Source organism: Nomia melanderi, chromosome 7 (genome assembly GCF_051020985.1).
Source record: "Nomia melanderi isolate GNS246 chromosome 7, iyNomMela1, whole genome shotgun sequence".
NCBI lineage: Eukaryota > Metazoa > Arthropoda > Insecta > Hymenoptera > Halictidae > Nomia > Nomia melanderi.
Window position 1 is genome coordinate 16,000,525 of NC_135005.1, and position 24,630 is coordinate 16,025,154.

The following is a 24,630-nucleotide window of genomic DNA, read 5'->3' on the forward strand; positions in this document are numbered from 1 at the left end:
TAAGCATGGAAGTTACTGGGTCCAATGGCTTGCATATGGCGGAAGAAATCATTTTATTTTCATCAATGTTGGAATATTTACAATGAACGTGTTAAATATTCTGCTAGATCATTTCTGTGAATTTGTTTTCGTTCGTTATCTATGTTACGGTATTTTTCGTTGGAATATTGAATCGACAAATATTGGAACGTTGTATAACGTTAGATTGCCAAACATCAGAATGTTTTCTATAGAAACGCGTCGAGCAGAGATCGCACTTTCAATCGTTCCCGATAAAATCGTCGCTCGCTTATGAATATCTTTCAGCGGCAACAAGCGGTACAGAATAGTTGAGATTGCACCGGTAATATCAATGAATAATGGAAATTTATTATTCCATTCACGCCCGCTGGTTGCACGGGCACGCGAGGTTAAAGTAATTGAAGCCAGCTGTTCCATCGGCGAGATAGCATCCCGTCGGAAAGTTGAATCAGCGCGGGGTCTAATAAGAACGCTGATAAAGCAGGCCTAATTAGAAACTCCGGCGAGCACGGGTTATCATTACACCACAGATTCCGTGCGTTCCGGAAAAACTGGATCCCGTTGAAGGATTCAATTACTAACTCTAATATCACGGTGCAGGAAGTGTCCCGTAACCACGGGTTTCATAAATTAGTCAATTAGATCGATTATTTTCCGTGTCCGTGGCGGATCGTGGGCTCGGTCGGAAAGTGTTTTCGATCCTCTCGCGCCGGACATTGTAGCGATTTCGCTCGGCGCGCGAGCGTGGCCGTTCAGACCGCGTTAACCGACGTTTCGGCGTGTTAATTGTCGATCCACGCCGATTAACGACCGCTCGCTCTCGCGCGCGAGCGGTCCACTGTTCCGTCCGGTCACGTTTTTCGCTAATCTGCTTTCACGGTTGGCCAATTACGCGCCGCGTGAGACGCCTTTCTACATTCCGCGGGTAATAACGAGCCACGGTGACTGGCTGCGCCGAGATTTTCCTGTTGCGTCCGTCTATCGGCCCGAGCGTTATGTAATTACCGTTCGGATATTTGTCCTGTCACGATCGAACGGCGACGATCATCGATGGATCGTAATTGCGGGCCCCGGGCCCGCACTCTCGCGCATCGACCCGGCGCGTTCTAAATATGCAACCGCGCACGGACGACTACTAGCTTCAATTACGCAACCGAGTATTTGTTTAATGGGGTACCGAGACCACTGTGATTTCCACGGTGCGCGAGTTCCATCGCGCGGCCCGTACGCGCGACGTGTGTTATTAGTTTTTTCCAGAGATGAGGTAATAGAGAGGGATTGAATGGTAATGAGCCAGTTAATGTGTAACGATTTTTTCGCGCTCGCCTGTGGGTTCGCGCGAGGTCGCCCGGAGTTGGCTTCGTGGAAGCAATAATGAAATTATCCTCCGAGGATCCGTTTCTCTGAAGGTTGCATTTGCATTTAATACAAGCTCTGTCGTACACATGTAAGTGCTCCCATCTATTGCAGATTGAATCCACCGGTGAATAATTATATTCCACGCATCCGTCAAAATCATATCAAACGTAACGAACACGCTGTTCTCAAAGAAATTCGTTCGAGTAGCGTCGAGACTCGAACTTCTCCGATCGAATAGGGAAGAAGATCGATTAAAACGTAACGACGCTAATTGAACGACCGATTTCTCACCGGTCCGATAGAAACTTCGTTCCTCCGCTTTCTCCGAAACGCTCGAATCATTTTCCGCACCAGATACCGCGGGCAACGCGTCGAGCCGAGGGCCCGTTGCGCAGAAAATTCGACCACCGGGTTATCGTGTTTCCAGTAAATTAATTAAGAACCCGCGAGCCGCCGCTTCTAACGCGCCCATAAATATGGAAACGCGAGGGAACACGTTGCGAGCGTACTTTCGCGATTTCTGTAACCAGGTCGCGATACCGAGCCCATCGGGACTCGGACTTTCGTCGGTGGATGCGGGTGGCGCGGTTCGTCGTGGACTTCTGCCGAGATGCGGGCGGATTTCCAACGGACGATCGTTTCTCCGGCACGCGTCTGGAGTCGCGAGGAGTCAGCCCGACGGCCCTGAATAATTTCGTTGATTAAACACGGTGGAGGGAGAGGGAGGCAGCCCAGCATCCCTTGGCAATACTTCACGCCCCGAGCCGGCCATTCATAATCCGGCGAGCGGGCGCGATCGATTCGTCGCAGAGGAGTCGTTCAATATTCCTAATTGAAACCTCGCCGAGCGTTGCCAGTCTCCGCATTAATTTCGATCATCGCGCTCGCGACGGCGAATTGCTTATAACGAGCGGACCACCTTGTTTTTCACGTTATTAACAGACTCCGGCGGCGTGGAACTGCGTCATTCGAAATTCTTCAGTTGAATATCGGTAATACAGTCCTACGTTTTCAATTGTCTTAGCGGAGTGCCAGTAATGCAATCCTACGTCGTTTTATGTTTGTTAGGAGAACGGCGGTCATTGGATCTTACGTCATTTGATAATCTATAGCCGAGCGTTGACGATATAGTTCTAGCATATGTTTTTTGTATCCATATCGATTCGAATTGTAGATTCTTGGTGTATTCAGCTGTGGGCTTTGGGAATTATATGTAACAGCGAACGTGTTCGTTCGAGAACGATTCTTTCGTTGCTGGTATTTTCATCATGCTTTCCGAGCGCATGCAGGTAGGATGATTGTGGTAGGTGGATGGAAAAGCGGATGGAAAGACTGAGCTCGATCGAAAGAATGCAGAACCGCATGGGTGTATACCGGACTCGTAATGTCAGCGACTTTCACTTGTAAAGTGGTGCTAACTGTGCTGGCTGCGGGACGTTAATGATCACGGTTTTCAGGGCTGCGAGTGTTCAATGTCAGGTGGATTTTACATTGCAAATGTTCGGAATTGATTTAACGTCGCACTGTCTTCGAGCAGAAGCGAACCAGATCAATCGAAGGGAACACAGAAATTGCGGACAGCGTGGAAACGATTCAAGGTGCTTTGAAATATTCGATGCAATCGAGTCGTAGTATACGTTGCCTTTGCATCTGCAGGCTGTTCGATCTTAATTAGCGTGCTTTTTGACTGTCGTTCGAAGGAAAGCTCGACAATAATGGGATAATTCGATCGGGCCGATAAAGATCGATTTCACGGGCATCTCGAGATAATGGCGACGTTCGTTAACGACGTTCGTTAACCGTTCGGCAAACATAGCTCTAGGATGTCCGCGGCACGTCGTTACCGGCGCAAACAGCATAATGCCGCACGTGTCACGGTTCTCCATTCGGAGAGCGGAGAAAAGTGCTTCCGATGGCATAAGACCCTAAGGGACCCGGCCACGTGTCCGAGCGGAGGGCAAACACAGAAAGTAGACGCGGCGTTCTCCCCTTAGATGGGGATTCTGCGGTGATGGATTCAGTCGGCCGTGAAACGCGAGACAGAAACTTTAATCAAGTGCACTATGAACCGAGTCTCGTGACGTTGATTGAAGTCGGTATTCAGAGTACTACCTATGCAATTGGCAATGCTCGCGGGTTTCGTTTTACGTTTCTAAACTGGAAATTAATCCTCCGGAATAAACGATCCGGCGTAAAATCCGCGGAACGATTCGAGTTTATGCGAAACGCTCGATTTATTTATTATATTACGAGATTCACCACCTCGGTAACAGGATCGAAAGATCGTCGATTCTTCAGTTTTATTGCGAGCAATTAATCCAACGGGCTGTCACTTATTTTTACCGGCGACCCGAGACATCCGAAATAAATGTTAATTTCGCCGGTTCGTTTTTTAATCTCGATTTCTATCTCAATCCACGTTGAATATCGAGAGCGGGGAACAGACGTGAAATTCACGGGCGTGGGCAGATCGATTTATGGGAGGTTTTACGCCCTTACTCTGCCCACCTGGATCCCAAAGAAATATACCCGATCGTCCCGATTACAGGCGTAAATTTGTGTTACAAACTCGAACAGTTGCGCGACCCATCTATCTCGGTTTATGAGAGAGAGGCCCGGTGCGCCCCGCGTCGCGCACCGTGGGACGCGATGCAGTTTCGTCACGGGTACTCAGCCCGGATCGTCCTTGTTCCAGGATGTTACTGATCCATGTCCAACGGGATTTCACGGTCCCCTGATCGCTGGTGATATTGCTCTCGTGGAAAGGGCTGGTGTGCTCAACCGTGCGGGATAGATTGAAAATTGAACGGTTCATTCTCCCCCCTTCTCATTGGCTCGGCGAGGAGACGCACTCCGAAAACGTATAAATAATTGTAACACGTTCCGACGGGTTTTCGAACCTTTAACTCCACAGTTTCATTCTAATTACAGTGCAATTTAGAAACAGAACAGATTAAAGAGAACCGCAATTGTAAATTCAAAACTTGAAATATTCAAAAATCTATATTACGAAGAGTAAAATCTTCGGTTAACTCTGATTCCAGTAGTATATGTCGCAAATTCTTCAAACGTACGGTCTATTATTCACGAGAGTCGAATGCGCTTGAGACATTTATTGTTGTGGTTATTGGTAAACCTCGACGTGTAAAAACGAGCAAATTTCGGGTTGTTATAGATGAACACCCTCCAGATGAAGTAGACCGCGTGTAAACAGTCCCTCGCTCGCCTCCGTGGGCAAATAGACAATGTCTCGTAGAGTAGACGGCACAGCCCCTGTCTCGTCGCTATGTCCCTTCTCCCCATATGGCGATTTATGGTCCCTCCATTAGGGCCGATCCCGCGCCGCACCGCGGGAGTTCCAGTTCGATTCGTAGACAACAGGGTATCGTTTCCGGCGAAGACGTAGGGCCGTCATTGTTCTCTTTTGTTGTAACCCGGCGAACGATATATTCCCGTGTGTTTACATACAATATCGTATTCACGGTAAACCCGAGCAAACACCGCCGCGCGCGTAGATGATTCTCCACGGTAGGATTTACGAGCGTGTCACGTGGATCACGCAACGTTTCGCGAACTCCGTTTCACATCGGAACGCACCGTGTGCCCGGCGCCGACTGCGTGATGGGTGATTTCAATGCCGGCGCGAGAGAGAAATCGCGTGCGATTTACATGGCTGAACTGTGCGTTCGCTTTCGATAATTACCTTTCTTAAATTATCGCGAGTGGAATCGGCGACGTTGCGACACCTTTGCTAGCGGCAGCTGGCAGAAGCAAATTAGCCAATGCTGTCTCGAACAATGCTGATGTTTACCGTGTATAATAACGTAATTCGGTTCGCGTTTTCCTTTGTTTCTCCGTTGAAGCAGCGGTCCGGCAATGAAACGAAACGTTCAGACCACTGAATTCTCGTTAGAGTAAACAACGATGTTTAAGGGTATCGATCGAAAATGAAATACGAGCGTGGAATCGATCTGTTACAGAGACATCTTGACAAAGGCAGCGATCTAGCCGAGGCGGCGAGCGCGAGCGGTCTTCGCGAGCTCGCCAGATCCTTGAAGCAACACCTCCGAGGATTCGGTTCCCGCCTGGAGGACAGGCGCGAGTATCTGGAGGACACGTCGAGATGTTGCCTGCTACAAGACCGTGCATACGAGTGGGCCCAGGAGGCTCGTCTCGCTGGCGAAAGGAGGGCCCAGCAGTTCCTGATGGCCAGACCACCCCTGCCGCCCGAGCATTTCACGGAAATGATGGCGCTCGCAGAGAAGCTCGGTAACGAGATCCTTCTGGAACAATGCCGCATCGCCAGGAACAAGTGCGCGGAAGCCCTCGAGATGGCGAGGACGTCTTCCGCACCGGGCAGCCCGGCGAGGAGAAGGTCCTTCGCCGCATCGGAGTCTGCTACCTCCTGGGAGGACACTCTCGCCAAGAGTACGTAGCTTCAAGCACCTCAAACTCCAAAGTTTCATCTCATTATTACATCTATTGTCCTAATCGCTTTCAAACAAATATTCTGATATCCGATAATACTTCCTTTCCGACATTCTTAACCCTTCGCACTCGGAAGTTCCTCAGAAAGATTCAACACTTTCTGATGAGATCTAGACGACATTCTTTGAAATCAGCCTGAAGGATTTTACTACATCGAAGTGATGAATCCAGAGTTACCTCTAGATTGCAAAGGGTTAACGGAATGGTCGAAGCGAAGGCAGGCATTTCATTCCGATGAAATTCTTCAGTGCGAAAGAACAGTCCCTATGAAATACCCGATTCACCAGGAACTTCGTGGGATGACAGCGACAGCAGCGCATCGTACGCGTGCCCCATGGAGAGCATAGGATCGGCGGGCAGCGGAGGACGTCCCGTTTTGGACAACATCGCCGAGCTCCGCGAAAGCGCCGAACAACTTTTGGACTGCTCTCCGCCGCGAACGCCGCCCCGAAGCCCTGCCCCGCGACGACTGGTGAAGCCACCGGTGAACTCCCACCTCCACAGAGCGGCCAGCATCGCCCCCGGCATGAAGGCGAAAAAGTGCGTCGCGTTTCGTCAAATGTTAACCCCCCCCTTTGCTAAGTCGTTCTCCTTTTCTTCACGTGGCACCACGCAATTAACGATGGACGCGCGTAATTACCGTTGCCAGTCTGATTAATATTCTCATTAAAAGTTTCCAGCGGCCGCGCGAAGTATACAGCCACCTCCGTACACCCCGACCCCGTAACGTGGGAGACCGCGGCCGGGGTCTTTCGCGTTACGTTTTTCGTACCGAAGATTTTCCTTCCGCGTTACCGACGAACACAATGCCCACTGTTTATCTATAATAATTCCGCGACGCGATTATGCGGAATTGTTACGTCGCGGTGGTGCGTCGTTAACGAGGAATTTCACCTTGCAGAACAATACTGCTCATAATGAGGGAAATGATACAGACCGAACGAGACTACGTGAAGTCCCTCGAGTACATAATAGAGGTAACTGTCCGCTAACGCGCGCACAGGCGCGGGCTGATCTTGACGGATGATTAACGGCGTTCTTTCTTGTCGAAGAATTACATACCGGAGCTGGTGCGCGAGGACATCCCCCAGGCGCTGCGAGGGCAGCGTAACGTGATCTTCGGCAACGTGGAGAAGATCTACGAGTTCCATAGTCAACACTTCCTGCGGGAACTGGAACAGTGCGAGCAGTCGCCGATGAACGTGGGACAGTGTTTCCTCAGACACGTGAGTTCCTGTTTCAGATTGCTCGTTCATTCTTTTACACCACCTTTCTTCGATTCCTGTGTATACGCACGTGTCTCTTTCGTAGGTTTCACTTCGTACGTTCGTTAGAATCTTCGACTGGTCTTGGGGTTTCTTTAATTAGTTTTATGCTTTAAACCCTTCTAACGTACTTCTGTATGTAAGACAGTTCACGTGACACGAACGGAACGAAGATTCGATCGTTATCGCTTGCTTGCACTTCTGAAGGCTAAGATTGACGTTTCAGACTGTATATACTTTGTCTAATGTCTTCGTGCTGTTGCTTGCTCCTCTGTTGTAGGAAAAGAAGTTTTACCTGTACGCGCTCTACAATAAGAACAAGCCGAACTCGGATTCTCTGATGGCCGAGTACGGCACCACGTTCTTCAAGCAGAAGCAGCTCGAGCTGGGCGACAAAATGGACCTGGCCAGCTACTTACTGAAGCCGGTGCAACGAATGGGAAAGTACGCGTTGCTACTGCAGCAGCTGGTCAAGGCAGGTACCGACCTCTCCGAGCAAATGTCCGGCAAAGAGGAAAAGGAGGAAAAGGAAGACGGTCTAAAGCCGATGGTCGAGGGGGAGGCAGATTTGAGGGCGGCCGAACAGATGGTGCGGTTCCAACTGCGCCACGGGAACGACCTGCTGGCGATGGACTCTCTTCGAGACTGTGACGTACGTGTGAATCATTGTTTTCCGTTCGAATGACGAAGCAGCGAGTAGACGGCGGATCTTTATGCATTAATGGTTCACGAGACTTGTCAAGAAATAAAATACAAGGATGTACAACATAATTTGCGATTACTCTTCCAACTTCTTAAAACTCGCTCGCTTAAACATCCGCCGTCTAGCAACGAACGACAAATTACGGGATCCGATAATATACTAACAAGTGATGATGTAGTTGAAGAAACAGTCGCGTCATCGGTGCTGATGCAGCGTGTATGTAATGCGTTTCTCTTATCGCGGTGCTGCAACCGTGCGGAGAATAAGAAACGACGGTATTTATAGGTGAACGTGAAGGAGCAGGGCAGGCTACTCCGACAAAACGAGTTCCTGGTCTGGCAGGGTAAAGGCAAGAAGTGCCTGCGACAGGTCTTCCTGTTCGAGGACCTTATTCTCTTCAGCAAGGCGAGAAGATTTCCCGATAGGAAGGTAAGCGGGACGCACGGGGCAGCCCTCGAATAACCGAGTTAATGTAGCTTAACGCTAGTTACTTTTGCCACAACGTTTCACTTCCTTACGCCGTGATAATTTTTGTGAATACAACCTACCGTGTTATACGAGGGTTATCTTTGCATTCCCGATCGTTGCTCGCGCACTCTTGTTCCTGCCGGTTTCGATCGTGGGCGAGACCCGATACGATACGTTCGCCCGTTCCAGAACCTGGACATCTACATCTACAAGCACAGCATCAAAACGACGGACATCGGGCTGACCGCGGTGATCGCCGACTCGCCCACGAAGTTCGAGATTTGGTTCCGCAAGAGGAAACCGAGCGACACGTACACGCTGCAATGCGCGAGCGAGGACATTAAGAAAGCCTGGACGGAGGAACTGAGCAACCTTTTATGGAAGCAGGCGCTGCGAAACAGAGGTACGAACGCTATGTGTTTTGACGTACGGCTCCGGAGCCTTCCCTCGCGGACGCGGCCTAACGAGAAACGCCTTTTGCGATCCGCAGAAGCGCGCCTGGCGGAGATGTCGAGCATGGGCATCGGAAACAAACCTTGTTTGGACATTAGGCCTAGCGCGGATCAGATCAATGACCGTTCGATCAGTGTAGCTCAACTCTCGAAAAGTGAGTACCGACGTTGTCCCGGTTACTGAACGCCAGCGCGTGGTTCGAATATTAATTGGCCGTTGTTCGAACAGCACCTAGATTTAGGAATTCGATAGCAGTATCGATGTCCGAGGACTCCGGCCGCTGCAGCAGGAGGCCGCACAGCGTGATCTCCGTCAGTTCATCGTCGAGTAGCGGCGGCAGCAGTGGCCCGCCTACCACCTTGAACCTCGGCTTGGACACGAGTCCTCGACCTCATCATCGTAGCACCACGCTAAATAGCCAATGCAGCGTTGGTACGTAATGCTTTTAAACCGTTAACCCTAGAAGGACCAAGGTTTCGATACCGAACAACTCACTTGCATACCGTGATTCATCGATACCAATTTTGAAGACATAATAAATAATCGAGAAACAAGCTATTCTAGACGATAAATAGACTTGATCCGCGACCTAGTTAGTCTTTCTAGGGTTAAAATCACCGATCGGTGGTACAGCGCTGTGTAATGTCCTTGTACCGATTCCATTACAGAAAGTGGCATAATAGCCGACATTTCGATCGTTTCGGACGACGGTGGTGACGGTACAGAGAGAAGTCATTGGAACTCGACCCTAGAGAGTCCTACGTCCCACCTGCCAACCACGTCCACGCCTCTCCAATCACCGACCAGCGCGACCGCAACGACAACAGTTACCTCGGCTTCTTCGTCCGACACTAATCTCGCACCCTACGACCAAGACATGTCCATTAATTTATAAACGCAGCCCCTGAAAAGGGCCGCCCTTTAACACAGAGCAGAGTATATGTTCTCGATTCACTTGCAAGTTGTCTGGCGATGGGTTACCAGTGTGGCTCACCCGAACACGGGCGCAACGTGTCGCGGGAACGTGTACCGGTTTAGTGTATTCAGAAGCGAGTATTTTCTTGGGCGATCGTAGCAGGGAAAACGTTGCCCGTGCTTCGATTTTTAGACGAAAGTATGGCGTCCTACGCTTACCGTGAGTTCCGTAAATGGCCGCCGCCCGTTCCGCGAGCGATACGAATGAGAAAGACGGACCTCGAGGCAGGGGCACACACTACAGAGAGACAGAAACGTTCCGGGTAGCTCAACTTTCAAGTGAATTTATCTTTTGATACGCTTCGAACACACACACATACCATACACATACAGACACGTACGCGTGCACACGGAAATACACATACACACAGAACACACATATAGACACACACACGTGTTTCACTGATCCACGCGATCGCATAGTTGTCACCGTCTGAATTTTATAAAAAAAAAACCATTGATTTCCAGAAGTAACGACGGCAACGTGTATTTTCTTATACTATCTCCTCCGAATCCACCAACGTGCTCAAGAGAATCATAGATAGAGATGTGTTCCGATGGGGTATATATATATATATAAAATAAATAAATATAATTATATATATATATATATATTTAAGAACAAAAAAATATATATATATATAGATGTGTATGGCTGCATGTTTTACAATGCGCTGCATTATCGTGAGCGGCATGCACCGGTTACCATCTCTTTCTTTTCCCCCATAAAACATTGGCATTCCTGGATACCAGCGACCGAGAATTCTTCATCGATTATCCAAATGACTCGTCCGATGGTACTTTTTATACTTTATTTATACATATACGTGTAGTTTAATAAATCAATCGATATTCCGCTGCCACCGCGTCGTGCTCGCGCCCACGACACCACCAGGACGCGGCTTTTCGTTCGACGGAAACACCCGGATACCACCACCCTGTCCCCCGGTCTCTCATTCACTTTCTTCAGGTATTTCGTTAGTTCTCCGCTCATCATCCGTTCAACCGATACGTTTACGATCAATGAAATCCGCGCGTCCCTTTCAGGAATGTCAGGCAAAAACCAATGCGCACACATACATACCACTTTGTAATATACTGTAATATTAAAGGTTTATACGATGTAGCCGCAGGTAACATAACCGATAGTCTAAATATTATTTCCAGATTATATATTAAATATACATATGTGTATATTATATATACATATATACATATATACATTGCATACATTATATATTATATATAATATACATAATATTATATTCTTTTTATGTCAGTCATTTGTGAAACCTTTTATCACCCGTAGGTGTTAAAACCTAGACTCTGGCCTGTAAACGAAAGCCAAATTTGCTACCCCCTCTCAGTCTCTTCGTTTTCGTCGTTTCGTTCCCACGAATGAATTTACAGTGTTAAGAGAATTTTACGTTGTTATCGATCCATCCGGTGTGGACGTTTTTGGCATAGGCTCCGGATTGCGAGAATGGCGACGGTACGCTTTGACTTAAAGACGGCCCACACTCGTAAACGCATTTAAATGCCGATTATCTTTCTCCCCGGTGGAGCCACGGCGTTCCGACCTGTGCAGGTTCGATTGCGATTCACTGAGATCCACCACGAAACGGGATTACCATTCATCGAGACATGACGTTTCTATTGTTCAGCTGAATCTTTCCGGTCAACAGCATCATCAACGGAATCGGCCTGCGACCGGTTTCCGATCACAGTCACGCTCGGCGAGCTTAGCGACCGAAGAAAGAGAATGGACGAACAACACACGCGTAGCAATCAGCAATTATCCTGTCACAATAATTCTGTATTGTTACAACGCTTCCGAGTCAATCGATTAGCCATTGTTATTGCCAAGGTCTGCCAAGGTATCTCAACGATACCTTATATGGACACTGACCAAAATCGTTTCTTTATGTTTGTTTTTTTCCATTCGTATTCTGGGGTACGAGAACAAGAATCTTTAAGGTATTTAGAAACGTAGCTGTAGCCTGTAGTGATCTTCGCAAAGATTTCCCTTCCAGAGCAGTCCGATGCACCCCCACCCCACTGAATGTCCGTATTATTCTCTCATTTCTCTCTCTCTCTCTCTCTCTCTCTCTCTCTCTCTCTCTCTCTCTCTCTCTCTCTCTTTCTTTCTCTCTCTTTCTCTCTCTGTAACTTTTACTTTTCTCTTCTCTCTTATTTCCCGACAAGTCGCAGATTTAGTTGTATCGTTGATATCGCGTGATCGTTTCACGAGTCGAAATTACAAAAGGCGAGACGTCGTTTCGAGGGTCAACGGAAATATCGCGTCGCGCACGAAAACGGAAACAGCGCATGCCATATAAAATCGGTGCATCCGGCTGGGCATCCCGTTCCTTCGGAAGCGAGACCAAACGGCGAACGAAAGTAAGAGGAATTTTTCTATTTTACGACCAGATCAATGCGGGGGGCTTGGTAACGCTTCGCGAGTTCGGGGATGTCGGATCAATGACGATAATAAAACCCGGTACCTTAAGATACACCGATAGTCACTTAAATGTTACACGCTCGTAGATATTTATTAATATTTTTTTAAGTAGATCATTTTAGTCCGTAGAATTAAGTATCTCCGCATCATTCTAACGAAATGTATATAAATACACATATATTTACATTGATAACATGATTATTTCAGTATTGTACTGTGTCTAACACCGATGTATTTTATTACTTGCTAAATATACTGTATTGGGTGCCTTTTGTAGCGAATTTCAAACCTTTAAGTTTTCTGTCACGCGTCGCCCCGTTTCCTTCTCTATCGTATACGTGCCGTGGAATTATAACGGTTCAACGAGAATCATTCGTCTAAAACTAATTAAGCAAATGGTTTTATTGCATTCAACGGTGTACAATGAAATTCGCGGGACATTGTTTCGAAAAGTCGATCGAATCGAGCGCGCTCGAACGATCGATATTAACGGTGTCGATCGTGACTTCCGGTAGATGGTACGCTCTAGTGTCTCTGGTGTGTTGCTAATTGATCATTTTGTGCTTGTTTATTAAACTAAACGTTTGATTTGCGAATGTTCTGTTTGTAGACCTTTCAATTTTCGGTTCTTGTGTGACGATCATATATAATATTTCGCGAAAGTAGGTTGGAAGTGTAGAAAAATTTGTTTTCCGCCGGTGAACATCAGTTTCGCAAAGAAGTACATACAAACCGTTTTCGCGGTAAGTACATTTTGCCGTTAGAAACGTACAAATGATGCTATATAAAGATTCAGTGTAATGTATTCGATAACCTAATTTTAATATGATGTACAATATTTTAGTAATATCAATGCGAACAACCCTACGTACATATCAGTGCCTTCAAAATGTAATGATAATAAAAAAAATGTCATATTTCTTACTAGTTATAAAATTGATAACAAGACAACATTGTCAGTGCCTTTAAGCAGTCGCAAGCCATTTTGGAGGCAATGTATATTAATATTATCAATAGTCAATTTTTGCATGCCTTTCCATTTTATTCGTGTAATATCAAAAAAGCATGTCTAGATGCAAAAGACGTGTATCACATGTATCAGTCCTCCGAGATTAAATAATGTTACAAGCATTCTTTTTTTTAACACTAATGTCAGACTTCTCTATTGGTCATAAATCTTTTTTGGTTTCTGTTGAGTTACCTGGCAATGATGGTGATCTCTGTATTGGCTTTCGTTCTATCATACTGTAGTCTGATGTGCTCGTTGACTTTTGCATTTGTAATTCTTTTTTCTTTAGTATCGTTGCCCCAGTAAAACCTGAGAAATATGAGATTCCACGTTACAAATATGAAAGTTTAATGTGTTCAATGAGTTGTCAGAAAATTAAGAATTTTAACACCTTGTAACAGGGGGGAAGTAGTATTGACTTAAGTTATATTTTTGATCATTCATTAAGATTGTACGAATAATAAAACTCACCTAAAAGGCCACAACCTAATGCAGTTATTCCACCAATTTTTAAACCTGCTACTAGACCAACAGGTCCACCAACACAAGTACCAATTAAAGCCCCTGCAAATGGATACATAGCAAGTTTATATCTTGCAGCCTTTGCCAGCATTTTTTCACCCTCTTGTACATTCGTGCTTGTCTCCTCTATATCATTCTCTGCTTTATTTACAGTTTCTCTTTGATCCTAAAAATATAAAACATACCGTTTCAAAACATTTTTTTGTCAGTACGTCGCGTTAGAGGTAACACCCTGTATATATATACAATTCAATTAGATTCTAGATTATTAAAAAATTTAAAAATCTTACATCCACAATCTTGTTGAACTCAACAAACAAATCATGTAGCTGATTTATATCTCCCTGCAGATTGTTCCAAGTATGCAGACATGTTTTTTGATGCTGCAATTCCTTCTGTTCTTTCTCCAATTGGACATAGCTATCGTTAAGTGGGTGCTCTTCATTCTGATTTTCACTTTTGGGTGACTCAGGTGGTGAAAGTGGTAAGTTTAATTCCAGTTCTACGAATTTCACATGTATTATTATTTCTGTATATATATTATTTGTATTGGATGAGAATGTAGCACTTGTAACAAATGTATTTTGTTACCTAAATACTCTTTGATGGCATTCATCATATTTGTGCGAGCATTAGCAGTCAATTTATCAAATTGCTCAATATCAGAGTCAAGAACCTGTGTTCTGAGAGTGTCCATTTGATACAATAATTCCTTTAGTTGCTTCACAGGCCTTGATACGTTCACATGTTCCTTATGCATTCTTTCCCAATCATGTTGCGCTTGGTACTATAAAGACAAAGACATTGCACAAAGGAATACAAAGGAAAATACTAAATTCAATCGAAATACTTACTTTTAGGATATTATTCTTATGCCTCTTTAATAAATCAACATGATGAGGTACAGCGATGTTGAAATTATTAATTTGGATCTCCAGACGCTTAATAGGCTGCTTCATTGTACTGCTTTCTGACGCGGATGACATGTTTTTACAAGGTTTTTATCGTATTTTTTAAACTAACGTCACCCTCTTTTACATATCACCACTATATATCACACTCCTGATAAATTTTCAACCACAATTTTCCGGAGACATTAATTATTCGTCAAAGGATAATGGCCCTTTGTACACCGATTCAGAACAAATTTACACTGGTATTCGAACAAATATTGAGAGTTCATAGTTCACAGTGTATCGACACAAAATAATTTATTTCTGCAGCATACTGAGCTCACAAAAATAACCCAATCAGCTGATTACTTCGACGTATCTTCGCACCACACAATGGTCAGTCATCGAATACGTCGCCCTCTAGGATGATCATTGTGAATATCATGAGCATAGACACAGACCTAAGATACGTACAGACGTTGCAGCTTATGAGAATTTTTATTTAGGGCTTCAGGGGTCTCAGAACCCCCATACTATTTCAGTCTCTCCTCGACATTACCGATATTACAATATTTTAGGCTTATCAGCAGGAAACAGATTGGAAAATTCTTCAATAAATTCTATACCAATAATTCTTATTTTAATAACTGAAATTTTGACAAAGATTAAATATATTATAGCAGATATTGTAAGACTGGACGTCAATTCTAAAATTTTATCATGTAGTTTAGAAGTTATCTAATTCTGTTACCATTCCCATGTCAGTTACAACGTTACCAACAGTGAATAAATAAATGCCAATTAAATAGCACAAACACTGACAATAATATAGGATAAATGCAATATAAATTTTTGCCACACAGCCGAGGGATTACGTTCTCTTCTTAATTTTCTTGCCGCAATATCAAAATCCCATAGGATATCCAGTCTATCTTGTCTCTCGTCGATATTAGAGGTCCCATAAAATGTCCAGACGGTCATACAACTTTCGTCCCCATTCATAAATATTCGTAACATTCCACATAGATGGCTCTATGTGCATAGTTTTCAGGCAGTTCATCAAGTATTGATGCACGGTGTTTAAATACCACTAATTATCCCTTTCCTTAGATCACTTAAAAACTTACATTCAACATCGCACTTATAAAATTTCCAAAAGCAATTTTAATCTCTTATCAACAACACGATCCAACGCATCGTGCAATAGTTATCAATTTATCGTACATGCACATACATTACGAGAAGACATACAAAATAACATTTTATTCAAAGAATACGTATAAATACCGCAACATTTATCTTCAATGATCTACATTAAATAAAACTCTACAATTTTTTGCATCTGTTTCGTAGTAGTATTAATACCTTACAACTACAATGTGCATGATACTGATTTCTACAAATCGCTCCATAAGACTCCCTCAAAATTCCTCCCTTTCGGTACCCAGACGTATCGCTTTTGCCGGACAAACACCGGGTCATTCCACTGCCTGTCAAATTCACTCTCGAGGATGCAGTCCGTCCGGCAAGACCGACTACATTATACCCGGCAATTTTCTATTTCCCTCCCGAAGAAACGTGCCGTTGGCGGTTCTCATATTTCAAGCGCGCCGATTCGAGTTCTATTAGAGTTAAACAATAGCCAGTCATTCGGTGGGCGACGGTGACCAGAAGGTCGCGGATCGTTGTTCCGAAAGGACGTACGATCTTGATGAGTTTCACGAGGGTCCGGCGAATGTACAATTCGGTATAAAGCCGATGAAGCTTTCGGTAATGAAAAACCGATTGCGACCCAATAGGCCCTGGGCTGCCGGTGACGTGTAATCGAGTCTTCTCTTCCGTCCCTTCACCGTCCCCTTCTTGCCCGCCCATTCGTTACGCCTCTCTCTCTCGCTTTGCCTCTCTCTCTCTCTCTTTCTCTAGCACTCTCTTTTTCCGGGACGCCATCCTGCCTAGCTTCCATTAACCACCATACGTCATATATACCGCGGCTATTCGTTTTGTCCCGGTTCCCGGTGACCTTTTATTTCAATCAGCATTCGAATTACCATGAGCTATCTCAATATTCCGAGCCTTTGAGCCTTTGTCACCGACCGGGTAGATGAACACCCCTGCTCTGTACCCTTTCACGTTGTCTTCCCTATAGTTCTCGGGACTTTCTTCTCTACCGAGAAATCCTGGCATTTGATTAGGATCTTATAGCTTTCATTTTGCTTCACTTTCCTCTGGTTTCTTATATTTCCTATATTTTGGAAATACTTTTGTCAGCGGTGTTTCAGTTCGTTTGTTTTAAATACTCTGAAAATAGTATGCTGTCGCTGGAAATCTGAAGTTGATAAATATTACTCGAGCAACGCATTATTCTTGTAAGTTTCATGTTTTCATTTCCCACTTTCTTCTTTCCTGTCGCAATTTCAACGAGCTCCGAACGCGTCGCCGAGCAGAAAGTTTCACGCAGCAATATTTTTGTATTCCCACGGGGCGGCCGCGCGCTGCGCGACGCTCTTTTAACGTTATCGTTTACCATTGTTTATTTCCCCGGCGCCGCGACCTGTTCGGCTCGTTAATTAGGAATGCGAATTTCAAGTCGCCGAAGCTAGGAGTTTAGGTATAAATTCGGAAGTGGTATTATCTCGTAACAAAGGCACGTGCTCGGCATTCGAAATCCGCAGACCGGCTAGGAACAGTCGCGACTGCGCCTTCGTTTGTTTGTTCGTCTTGCATTCGATAAGCCGCGCGCTCGCTCGCTCGCTCTCGCCGCTGTATATCCTCCAACGCTCGGGAACACTGTCCGTATTGTTGCTGCCGAAGTAGAAAGTATTTATTAACGTACCGTGTACACTTCCCTTTGCGTTATACGTTTAACTTTTAGTGTGCCTTTAAAACAGCCTCCGGCTGTTTCTTGTTTCCACGCGGCACTGTATAATTCACGTGCATGTAATACTTTAGTTTCAACCGTTATGCATAATAGAGACGACGTAACAATAAATGGCTTCTATGATATGAATTATTTCGTAAAGAAGAAAAGTCACGTATAGATTTCGATGAGAAACGTCAGCAATCTTGGCTCGACGCATCGTTTCACGATGTTTCGCGAGTTTTCATCGACGGAACCATGGAATTTTCTTTAATCCATATTGGTTCGTCTCGACACACGTTCGTATCCTTCGCTCCCGTCGATTCCGTAGCTAGTTAGGAGCCTGTATCGGCCTGATTGCAGACGAGCACGCTGCATTTTAATGGGCAATGCCTTCTTATCCTCTTGCACACAAAGCGCGCTCCCGTTGCACCTCCATTTTTCCTCCTCCGTTTTATCTCGATTCCCTTTCTGTTCTCCGGCTAATTGTCTTATTCAAAAAAAATCGATGGAGTCTTATCCCCTCATCCTCACGCTATGTTATCCTTCTTCTTCCTTTCCCAGCTGTTCGATTCTCGTATCGCTTTCTCTCATTACAAAGGATTCTCCGCGTGTATCGCAGTAGAACTTTCATATTAGCCATTGTTTTCGCACCTCTTTAATATTAGCTATTGTCTTCTCACCTTCGGTTTATGAATCACAAACGATTCTGCTCTCTAACTCTAGGTTCACGTCAGTTAGACACATTCTGAATATTAAACATCTATTATTCCAATCGTCCATTTTGAAACCTCAATTCCCAAGACCTATCCGAAGGAACATCAATCCTTTCGACAACGTTACGAGTACTGTACAATTATTCATAATTTATTCAATTCCTCCGCGAGATCTTTAAACCCAAACGATAAGTTCATTACCTTCACATGCCGGGCCGCCGTTAGTTGATCAGATTAAGCGTCCGCGGCTTAAGTCCCGCGGATTAATTAAATCCGCGACACTCCCCGCCGGATATTATCCGACAACCTCGCAACGCGGGCGTAAAACGCGAATAAAATTCATTCCGCGCGGAAGTGCGGCCGAGAAAATTAATCCGAACGGTGCATCAGTTCCGGGGACGCAGGGCGCCGCGTCATTAACGCGTTACGATGTAATCGTGCTCGGTTATTCATGAACTTGTTACCGGACGGTCCGAAACGGTTAAACTTTCGAAACATGGCCCCCGGCCGCTGGCCCTATTATTATCTTTGTACACGTGCACGCGCGTATCGGGAGCGTACGTGTGCCCGCACGTACACGCCTCCACGCGCGCGCGCTGTACGTACATATTATACTTCACATATTCTATCATCACGGCGCGCGTTACTAACGGGCGCGTCTCAGTTTAAAATTTCCATACGAGAAACCCGCGGACGTTCTCGCCTCGCGCGTTCGCGCCGTGCATCCCCCGCTTTTATCAAACTTCTCGGCTCTCCGCGCTTAACCGTGCCGGTGGAAAATGAACTTTCAGCGATGCAACGCGACGCGTAACGATTCGACGCCGAGATGGACGCGGGCGAAGTCGTCCCGACGGCAACTCGGTTACCGAAAGGGCCATTTTTGACGTGGCCCCGGCATCGGGATTCGGCCGGCACTGTTCAACTCGACTCAAATTCGTTAATTTAAATATTCCAATCTAAATTCAAATATTCCATACGCGTCGTCTGCCGTATAGCTTTCGTTCGCCGACGTATACCATTCTCTTTCTAGAGTCTCTAGAATTTGGCGACGTGAGCGCGGAGCGCGGCGATATTGCGGCGTCGTTCGGATGGCTGGCAGTTCGTTTATGTCTTATTCATTTGGTAATCATGCGCGTGTCTCGAGTTACGGATTCTATTAGTTACCCACGCATAGATCAATAGCCTCTAGAGAAATTCGGCTGTGTTCACTATAAAATCGGCGATGATAGTATCGTGTTCAACCCTCTGAGAACAAGGACTTTCAAAAGTATTTAAAACCTCTGAAATTTGTCGAAAAAACTATAGACAATAAATTGAACTCTTAAATGTTGGGAAAAGGAAACTATTAATTTAATAAGTATACTCTAATAAAATGATAATTTCTGTAATTACTATAGAATAAATAGTAGAATATATAAGGAAATAAATAATAATAGCTACAATCATACTGTAACGCACTATAATTAAGGCACAAGTACGAACTCGATCACCGATGAATCAGCGTTCACGTTGATTAACGCAAATCGCGAACGCCCGATTTTTTTCAATTACAATCGGAGAGGCCGCTCGTTTTATTAGAGACTGAAACATTCCTCTTCCCTTCGGATCATCGACAGACACGAATGCCGGGGACACGTCTGTGCCGATGGCAGATCCTTTTTCTTCCGGCGGGCCGGGCCCTCGGCGTGATTTCCAAGAGGGAATCGGTTTCATCGGATGCAGATTTAATGCCGTGCACGACGGGAAACTGATAGGTAACCATTGAATATCGGGCTTATATCGGGCCGGACGGCGATACTTTATACGGCGTTATTGAAATATCGTCGCGGAGAGAATTATTGCCGTCCTCCCTCCTCGCGTTTCTCGCGCTACCCCCGCCGCCCCCGGACCGTTAATACCGAGCGCTCTGCGAATTCTTCCCGCGTATGAATATGTACAGCGTCCGCAAAAAGGCGGCAGTAAATTGCACGTGTCGCCGTATCCTGGCTTTTGTTACTTCCGTATCCTGGTTTCTCCTAATTCTTTAACACTAGATTCGCGAACATTTATTCAACGATTTATTATCCCCAGAAGAATAGCTGTTCGCTCGTGTAAATCTTGAAAATTAGAGCAGCCTTTTTGCCTTGAGAACAGAAAATTAGCCTCTCGCATTTTAAAGTCTTCCACTAGAAGTATTCAATCATAGAAAACCACTGTTTCACTCGAATGTTTCGCCTAGCGATGCATTACAGGAAGATTAATCTTACATTAGCCTTTCGCTGCGTGAGCCTGCAAGTTAACGATACAAGTCCCATTGCCGGTTCCAACGTGAAACCTCGGTGCGCCCCGGGAGAAATAAAAATCGACGAAACAACGCCGATTACGGTTTACGGGGCAAGTTCCGCGGCAGGTTCGTGCGCGGCCCATTATTTCCAGAAAATCGCCGGTGCACGCGTCGCCGGCACGGTAGACTGGTTAAATCGGATATCCAATGAAAATCAGCAAACCAATTTAGCCGGGCATGCCCGGACGACCTTTCGGCTGATCAATCTGCCGCCGACACTCGAATTAGCTGTTTTGCATGAATTAATTCGGACGCGAGGCGTTTTCCTTTGTCCCCGCGCGAAGTGACCGGACCGACCGATCGAGGAGCGTCGGTCGCGATTATATTTCCAGGCGAAATGGGACGCGCGGGTCGTTCGCGAGAATTAGAGTGCGGGATGGAATTCCCGGCGAGTTTTATTACCGTTTCGCGGGATTCGTCCGGGGCGTCCGGCCGATTAACCGAAAAACGCGGGATAAGTTCAATGAAACGAAACGGGGCTCCGCCCGGTCCTGGCGGGCCCGGGCGTCGGCGTCGAACGTAACGAGGTCAGAGTTCTAATATCCTGTTCGTCGCGACGTCGGCGGCACGGTGAAAAAAGGGCGCGCTCAATTTCGAAAGTGACACGCGGCCCGGGTACGCGGAAAAATTGGGAGCCCGGCCGTCATTTATGATATTGAAATTCCAATGGGCACCCCGTAATTGTGCCCGCCGCCCCCGCCGCCATCATTCAATTTCTGTCGGCGATGTAGAAATCCGCGGCGGGTTACCCGCCGGTAACGTCTGTCACGGCTGCTTTCTTTGTGAGACGGGAAGAAATTGCTTTCCCCCCGCGAGCGCCGGGTTCATTCTTCTGAAACGCGACGCGGAGGCGGACTTGTTTCAGAGAAATGCCTTCCCGCGGATTAAGGGGAGCGATGATTGACTAATGACGGAGGGAATGATCGGGTTGCGGCAGTTGATGAATTCTTGGATCGTGGATTTGGTCTTTTGGTACTTGGTTTTCGAGAGCGTTTCATTTGGCAAGCGGATGTTAATCCTTTGCCGAGGAGTTTGCAAATCTTAGAAACTCTTTCCATGCAAAATTTAGTTTTTTACCGAAATTTTAAAATTTGGGGAATAGGAAACTATGTATTGACCTCTCATTATTTGAATAATTTGATTATTCATTCGCGGCTATCGATTTTAAATGTGGTAACTCGAAGTTACCGTTATAACGACTTTTGACTGCAAAAGGTTAACTTGTTTTATGGTTTCCGCAACTCTTCAGGAATATTTTAATGCTAACCGTTTATTAGATATTTTATCTGACTTTTGATATTTTAGTAAAAATTGGAATTTGGCAACGGGAGAATAACATTTCATTCTGTTTCAAACGAATAGAATGACATTTGGGATTGCTGATTTCTTTCTGAAATCGTGATCACGATTTAAGACAAAGGGTTAGAAAAGGGAGAATCGATTAGAGATGAAACATTGATTATATTCTGCTCAGATTTCCATGTTGTTCTAAATTCTGCATTTATCTTCCAATAGTCCAACCGAATAGATATAATCGAGATGTATTAATGGGTCTCGAAATATCATTGAATACCACGGAGGACGATTAAGATATCCAAGCTTCCATTCATTCTCGCAGCATAAAAGACCCAACAGAAATGTTTATTTGCCGCATAGGAAATTCCACTTAATTTTACGAGACGCTATCAGGGTTGTACATTTGCCAGAGGAATCGTACCGGGACGCCGCGCGAAATAGATTCCAGGCTATGAAAGAACAAATTCGCCGCATTTAAGGATAATGTATCGCTACTTGCCGCGCCATTTCCGCCCGCGGGTAAATAACGCCGCGGCTCCTTCCTTTTATCACGGATGATGAAATTAAATTCTTTTGTCGCTGTTCAAGCCAGATATATGGTTCGATGGTCAGGAGTCAGCGGATGCTCTTTATCTCCTTTTGATTAATGGACAGCCCACTAGCTCGCTCCTCTATCTGTGGATTACACGTGAATGGTCCCCTGCATATCTCGCGTTACCTTCTCTTCTTTTCGTCTTGCCGCCGGACGCTTGATTTTTCAACGCTTCCCCCTAATTAACCCGCACTAATTTGGGTTAGTCGTTTTCTCTAATGAAAACGAGATAAACACGTGATCCTTGTATTTCTCAGACTTTACACCGAATTGAAAAAGAATCGAAACCGATTACAAGATATAAAACAAGAATACTAAACGCCAATTTGTATCTATCAAAATTTTTGAAACTACCAATTCTCATCACTCCACTCATCAAACTACCGATTCATCCGAAATTTCTTATTCCGCGACGTCTAATGACCCAAAGGAGAGCCTGCACAAGGAAAATCCTGTAACGAACGACCGAAGCTACATAATGAAACAAAAATATCTCGATGAATTCGCCATAGGAGCGTGCGATATAGTAAGAAAACGCAATCTAGTCACGTTCGCTGCACACCGGGCGTTAATAAGTCAGGTGACAGAGCCGCTTGATTGAGCGACGTCCCGTTGATTATACAAGGCACGACGGGCAAAGTCTGTCAGCCGGCCCGTAGCAGATTTCAGGCGGATCTGAATCGGGCCGGTGGCAAAACCGCGCGTTAATTCTCCGCAATTTCGGCAGTCCTTTCAACCGTCGACGCCTATAGAGGGGCCCCGGCCATCGCGCAAACATTGGTCGAATCGCTCCACATCGTTAACGACGCCGCAACGGGCGCGAGCGAGTTTGCCAGGCCTCCGCGGAGATGATCGCGCGCCGGATAATGGGGCGGGCCGCGTTAGCCGGTAATCAAACGGTCATCGATGACTCGCGTATTAATTAATTCCCGGTACGGCGGGCGTAACAATAGCCTAATTCGGACGTTACGCCGTCGCTGGGGCACAATCGGCCGGCGGGACGGTGCCAGTGAAAATCGGCCGGCCATACGCGTGACATTTATGCGTCAGTAGCTTCGCGATTCAATGGTCGGACGGAATGGTCTTATCCGTGTCTCGTTCCGTGGAACGCGGTGATATTCGCGATGTATTTTTCAGATTGGATTTTGAAATACAGAGTATCGATTAATAATATCTAGCGAATGGATAGAAATTAGTGTTTGGAAAAGAACGGAGTATCTATATATTCTGGAGTAAAATAGCTCTGTTTCTTAACACGTTGCGTACCGGATAATTTTCAGAAAACTGAGTTGTGCGGATGGCAATTTTCACTAAGGTCAACTTATATCACTATACATAGAAAAACTCAGATATCATTTTGTTATGTAATATATTTTAAATGGATAATCAATTCGAATTAAATTTTATATATTTTTCAATGCTGTGGTAATCAGCGAAGTTGCATAGCTAAGTGTCTTCATATAAAAATGAGATTTCTCGTTACCGGTACGCAATGTAACACGTTAAGCGTCAGTCACCGATGACCGACGCTGCTGAATTACTTGAAAATAGTAACATACTAGGTAATTGATGTCCAAAGAAGTAAAATTGATGATTGAACTGTTGTACTCACCGGTTAGCAGATACTTTTGAAATATCTGTATGTATGATGCCTAGATTTGAAATACTTTCGCAGATCAGTGCTCGCGTTCGATAGCCGTGAAGTAACGAGTAATCGAACAACCAATTTCGGCAATTGTAGAATACAAGGGGCAAACAAGTCTTCATTAAAACGCGTCTCAATGAGGAGGCGATTAACGAAGAAGGAGCAAGTAAGAGCGCCGCGAGAAAGGAAAGAAGGGAGGGTTCGCAAAAAGTAGACAGCGACGACGTCGCAATTAGCCGAGGAGAATTCACAATTAAATGAGCAGACGTGAATCGTTGGATCGGAAGGTCGCGATCAAAAGTTCGAGCGTGGATGCGGCCCCCGGACGACTCCGGCGTCCATCGATTTCACGCGATACTCCCTTCCGCTTTAAATGTCGACGAAATTAATTAAATGCCGACGAAGGACAGGAGGCTACGCAAGGTAGCCGGCTCAATGAGAAGCAGGACTGGTTTCTACTTGCACCCAGGACTCTCTCGCCCACCCCTTGCATTTCACGGTTGGACGATTTCGCACCCAACAGAGAACACGTAACTCTGTTTCCCCCTGGAACCTACCCTTTCTCTCGCAAACCCCTCCCCCGC

At 45.6% G+C, this 24,630-nt stretch overlaps 2 protein-coding genes across 5 annotated transcripts in view; one reads left to right on the forward strand and one right to left on the reverse strand.

Moving 5' to 3' along the window:
• LOC116425178 (uncharacterized) overlaps positions 1–12,474 on the forward strand; it is a 439,005-nt gene extending 426,531 nt beyond the window's left edge. For 3 of the 4 annotated variants that reach the window (XM_031972538.2, XM_076369562.1, XM_076369561.1), the window contains 10 exons: positions 5,361–5,808; positions 6,117–6,408; positions 6,770–6,845; positions 6,921–7,094; positions 7,414–7,785; positions 8,122–8,265; positions 8,494–8,707; positions 8,795–8,911; positions 8,986–9,189; positions 9,426–12,474. In XM_031972538.2, the coding sequence (XP_031828398.1) occupies positions 5,361–5,808; positions 6,117–6,408; positions 6,770–6,845; positions 6,921–7,094; positions 7,414–7,785; positions 8,122–8,265; positions 8,494–8,707; positions 8,795–8,911; positions 8,986–9,189; positions 9,426–9,652 (2,268 nt within the window). In that variant the 3' untranslated portion in view covers positions 9,653–12,474. The remainder of the gene's footprint in view (positions 1–5,360; positions 5,809–6,116; positions 6,409–6,769; positions 6,846–6,920; positions 7,095–7,413; positions 7,786–8,121; positions 8,266–8,493; positions 8,708–8,794; positions 8,912–8,985; positions 9,190–9,425) is intronic. The other variant, XM_031972539.2, reaches the window with a different exon arrangement.
• A 103-nt stretch (positions 12,475–12,577) lies between these two features.
• On the reverse strand, positions 12,578–15,046 carry Syx17 (syntaxin 17). The gene is made up of 5 exons (XM_031972176.2): positions 14,579–15,046; positions 14,316–14,511; positions 14,015–14,226; positions 13,674–13,890; positions 12,578–13,511 (listed from the first exon to the last, which is right to left on the reverse strand). Exons 1-5 carry the CDS (start codon positions 14,708–14,710, stop codon positions 13,363–13,365), a joined length of 906 nt encoding a protein of 301 aa, XP_031828036.1. The 5' UTR covers positions 14,711–15,046; the 3' UTR covers positions 12,578–13,362.
• Between the last annotated feature and the right edge of the window lie 9,584 nt (positions 15,047–24,630).